This window comes from Melitaea cinxia, chromosome Z (genome assembly GCF_905220565.1).
Source record: "Melitaea cinxia chromosome Z, ilMelCinx1.1, whole genome shotgun sequence".
In the NCBI taxonomy this organism is placed as follows: domain Eukaryota; kingdom Metazoa; phylum Arthropoda; class Insecta; order Lepidoptera; family Nymphalidae; genus Melitaea; species Melitaea cinxia.
The window spans coordinates 9512926-9517852 of NC_059424.1; the positions used below are offsets into that span (position 1 = coordinate 9512926).

Below are 4927 nucleotides of genomic sequence, written 5' to 3' on the forward strand. Positions count from 1 at the left end.
TTGAGCTTATATACACTTTAATTAAAACTTATGAAAATATCTTGTACCTATAAACCGACTAGTTTACCACCAAAATTATTTAATTTTTCAGAAGCCGCTCGTGTGATGCTTTTTAATATTTTACTTGGTACCTGTTGATAAAGTAAATAACATATTAGTTTTGTTAAAAATACAACAAGTAATAAAATAAATATCGTCAACGTAGTAAAAGTCAATTAAATAGGTATCTAGTCGTACATATTACTAGCCATAATTTAAAAACTACTCGTCAGATATCGGTATTCGTACTCAGAAAAAGTTTTAAGTTAACGTAAAAAAAGAACAGTACAATCGAATGGAACCTCTTTTAAAGTCGGTCAATAAAAAACGTTTCACAGTCAATGACCACCAGTAGGATGAGAATCTTGTGTAACGCAAAATCACAAACGGTCAGACCACCACAAATACGTGTATGGCGTACACAAATATTTGTCATGCGTGAGGACTCAAACTCATGACCGCAGGCGCATCAGTCAGTTGCTCACAACTGCAGAGCCAATGCGTCGTTAATTTTTCTTCTGCTTGTCTTCTGACCCTTTGATTAGGTAGGTAGGTCTTTAATTTATAAAAAAAATTGTGATCAATTGTGCCGAGTTAGTAAAAGTGATTTGGCGAATATCAAGTGAGATGAAGAATATGTGATAGAAATTAATTTGTTATTAAGATCAAGCATTGTCATGAGCAGTCATCGAACCCGTCAAAGCCATTTACTGTGCCGCCGCGCCGAGTCGTCAATCGTTTTTTAAAATAAACTAAACATAGATTTTATTATAAACTTATGTATTAAAGTAATATAAGGTAATCGTTATCGAGTTCTTTATCACACTGGAATCAGAACTAATTGTTAAAAATGAACACACTGCAAACAATCTTTTCAATATAACATACCTCTATAAGCGTATTAAAGAAATTTGAAAAGCTTTCAGCGCCTCCAACAATAGCCCGACCAGCGTCTCGAAATTTGTCTCCTTCATTACCATACTTTTCTTCTTCTCTGATCGTATCCACTATTGGTTTTGGCTACAAAAAATAGATTATTATGGATATTGTATTTTTGAAATACATTTTTAAATAATTTAGTATACAAACCTGGAAAATTCCCGCTACGATATTTTGCGCATCCTCTTTAACTGATGATACTTTGCTCGCAAATCCTTCAGTCTCCAATAAGGCACCTTCAAGTTTAGTAGGGGGATCAGCAAAGAAACTACCGTGATTAACAGAACCAACCTATAATCGACATTAATATTTTTTATTATGACACTTTTTCATCCTTTTTGCATAGAGTCTATAGATATCTTAGCAAGAATGAATTTTTTATTTTAAAATTAAAACACATATTTTTGAGATAGTTATGTTTTTTTTAGATAAGAAAGAATGTTTAAATTAAGCATGTGATAAAATATACGCCAAAAGGCCCCCACGGCTTTAATGATAAGCCATTACTCTTTTCATGAAATTTTCTGTAGATGTATCTCACCGATGACACGTTGGATCTCGGATTTGACCTCGGATTTTCTGAGCCCTGCGCTCAAGCGCATTCCAATTAATCGAATACTCACAGTTTAATCGGAGAAGATGACCTTTTTCGAAAAATTGGCATTGACTTTACATTGCTCTATTACCCATTGAACAAATTGCCGGCGCTTTTCATGGTCTGCTGGTTTGAGCTCATGTGTAAGCTGATTTTTGTACGGATGAAAGTGGAGGTCTACGCTGACCTGCTCTGCAGGAAAAGACAAGGGGGAAAAAGACGCCGATATGCGCTCCTTCACCCTCCACCTTCGCTCTGCCACCGGGGTAATAGAGCGTTCACGGTGCTCGTGAGTACTCTAAGCGTTAGCGACCCCGTGGCGCTCCACTTTGAATACGAGGGCACAGCTAAGGCTATTTTAGTTTTTAAATAACAAACAGTATGAAAAATTAAACGTGTGTTATGTAGATAAAAAAGGTACTTACAGCTGGATATTCTGGCGAAATATTGTTACTTGATATACTATATAGGGGTCCTTTATTCGTTTTAACATTTCCGGTGGCAGTTATTTTAATCTTCGTACTGGAACCGGGATGATTTTCTGGTTCTATAGGTTCAGCTAGTAGGACATTTGAGGCTGATCGGGGTTTATCATAAACTGGTAAATCGATACGGATTGGTTCATCCACTGGAGCCGAAAAGATCCCTGCTATGCCAAGTATAAAATATAGTACTCTTGTCATTCTGAAATAAGAAAATAATTAAATTAACAAAATAAGTACGTAATTGGTTGTATTTAAAAATAAAATTATAATGATTAGGCCTTTGACAAATTATTGATTATGTAATAATACAAAAAACTTGGTATTGCATTTTTATCTCAATAAATAACTATAATACAACAAAACAAACGGACCAATAAGGTTTTTATCATAGTTTGTTTTACTTAAATGGAAGTGACACTTAATTTGTAAATGTGTAGCTTAGAGACGTCATGTCTAAAATTATCAAAGAAATTTTTCGAACACTATAAAATAATAATAAAAAAATTATATCCAAAATTAATCAAATATGGACGTGCCAGAAGTTGTTAAATGTTTTGGTACTTTTCCTCCAAAATATGCGACTTATTTAATCGCTGTTTTCGGATTAGCGTCTGGAGGTATTGGATTGGCGGGAATAGTTCTATACGGCCTCATAGAGAATGCTTTATTAGTTTATATACTAGGACGTGATGTTCAAATGGACGATACTTTAAAAAAAGCAGTGTTGATGACTATTGGATTTACATCTTTGTTACTGACAGTAGCTAGTGTACTTTTGTTCTTGGGAGCTACCGCAGGATCTCGAGGCGCTTTAGCTTCTGGAGTATGGATTTTACTGGCGATGTGTCTTATTTTAATATTTGCAGCTATTGCCGCGCCTGTATCATGTTTTTTTGTTAAAAATGCGTGCATTATAAAGAAAGTACCTACAGCAGTTATGGTGTTGGCATCAATAGCTATAACTGTATTTCTCGAATTTTGGCTTTACTTTATGGTAGTTGCTCAGAATTATTTAAATCAGTTATGATATGAAACAAGAAACAATAAACAAAAAAAAAAAAAAACAAAATTTTTGACTACAGTAGACTGCCGAAATTCACGATGATTAAGATATTAGCAATATTAAAATAAAATAAATGATATATAATGATTGACGTTCTTACTTACTTATAGCAAATATAATTTGTTTATTAAATATTTTAAAAGATATCATCAGCTTGTTCATTACAATTGATAAAATTCAATCCAGTCTTATACAATAAATCGAAAATTATACAATGTATAATATGTATATTATAATATTACTTTATCGCCGTTATACTTTTTTTTTTATTAAACAATACACATTTGTTATGTCTTATTTGAATACTAGTATATATATTATGCATATACATTTAGTAAAAAGCGATTATTTTAATATTACAAACAGATATCTACTCCAATTTTATTTATTTGTATAGATAAAGTACTTATGTTAAGCTATACTGAGAACAAACACAAAGCATGAAAATAATATCCCAATATATAAATATAAGTAATATCCCGCTGTTGGGCATAAGCCTCTTTTTCCATGAAGAGAAGATTGGAGCCTAATCCACCACGCTGCTCCACTTCGGGTTGACGGATATTCCTAGTATGAGTAATTATCATCAAGTATTTATAACTCACGACCCGCTCCGGCTTCGCATCGGCCGGCAAACCACATCAAAATCCGTTGGGTAGTTTTAAAGATTTAAGCATACATAGGGACATAGGGACAGAGAAAGCGACTTTGTTTTATACTATGTAGTGATGATGACAACCGGGTCCGGTAACTTAACGTGCTCTCTGAGACACGGTGGGGACACCGCACAAGGACAGACATCGGGAAGAAATATCTGTAAATACAAATTTCCATTCCGAGGGGGAATCGAACCCGAAAACACTACTACACCACATGCCACTGCACCAAAGCGGTTGTTGATAAAGTAAACACAATAATAAATAACATTAAAAAAATTCGCACGAGTTTCATAGTGGAAAAAAGAATATAAGAAAAAAAACAATCGTAATAGATACTCACTTGCTAGCTGTTGCTGGCAGACTCCAACTAAGGCACGTCGAACTCCGCTAAGACCTCTACTTTCACAAGTTACGTCAGAGAGCCTTGGCACCACTGAATCCAGTATGTATGTAAGGGGTCTCGTATAGGTCTAAAATTTTATTACGAAACTGTTTAGTTAACACTGTGATTCTTTAGAATTCATTAAAAAATAAACAATATTTTTTTTTAAAGTAATTTATCCCCAAATATTAAAAATATTGTTTAAACTTTACATGAAATACTTGTATACTTTTCTGATATAAATGCGTTGTAATATTACTTTTAATGATTCTTTTGACGTTGCTTCATAATAAGAAATTTCTTAATACAACAATCAATAAATGATTTATTAATTGCTTTAAAATACGTACATATCTGTCGACCGTTCTAGTGTAGCAGTGCAAAAGATTCATTATCGTAAACGGTGACGGGTTTGTCTCCAGTCTGGTTGTTTGCCTTTGCGTTAATTCCACCACGCCACGGAGATAACATTATGGCTTTAGTCGCGTTAAATAAGTCTGTTTAAATACTAACTATTGCTAGTTACCCGTGCGAATAATTCGCACTAAATAAGAAAAAAATTACCAATCGTCAATCATGTTGACGTTATTTCAAAATTAAAACCGTTATATATCCGTATCCGTACCCCCAGAAAAATTAGGTCGGTATCCGTATCCGTATCCGTCACGTTTCTCGCGGATCTTTTATTAATTTTAAAATTCGATTGCCAAGATAAAATGCTGCATAATAACTTAGATTATGTGATTAAGTAGTATAATTAAAAAT

The 4927-nt window shown here is 33.6% G+C and overlaps 2 protein-coding genes across 2 annotated transcripts; one reads left to right on the top strand and one right to left on the bottom strand.

Moving 5' to 3' along the window:
- On the bottom strand, positions 1-4150 carry LOC123668957. Its single transcript, XM_045602645.1, has 5 exons — positions 4121-4150; positions 1999-2257; positions 1129-1269; positions 928-1059; positions 1-131 (listed from the first exon to the last, which is right to left on the bottom strand). The coding sequence occupies exons 2-5, from the start codon at positions 2254-2256 to the stop codon at positions 48-50; spliced, it is 615 nt and encodes a 204-aa protein (XP_045458601.1). The 5' UTR covers position 2257; positions 4121-4150; the 3' UTR covers positions 1-47.
- Positions 2585-3202, top strand: LOC123668958. Its single transcript, XM_045602647.1, has one exon. The coding sequence runs from the start codon at positions 2585-2587 to the stop codon at positions 3083-3085; it is 501 nt and encodes a 166-aa protein (XP_045458603.1). The 3' UTR covers positions 3086-3202.
- Positions 4151-4927: the final 777 nt, after the last annotated feature.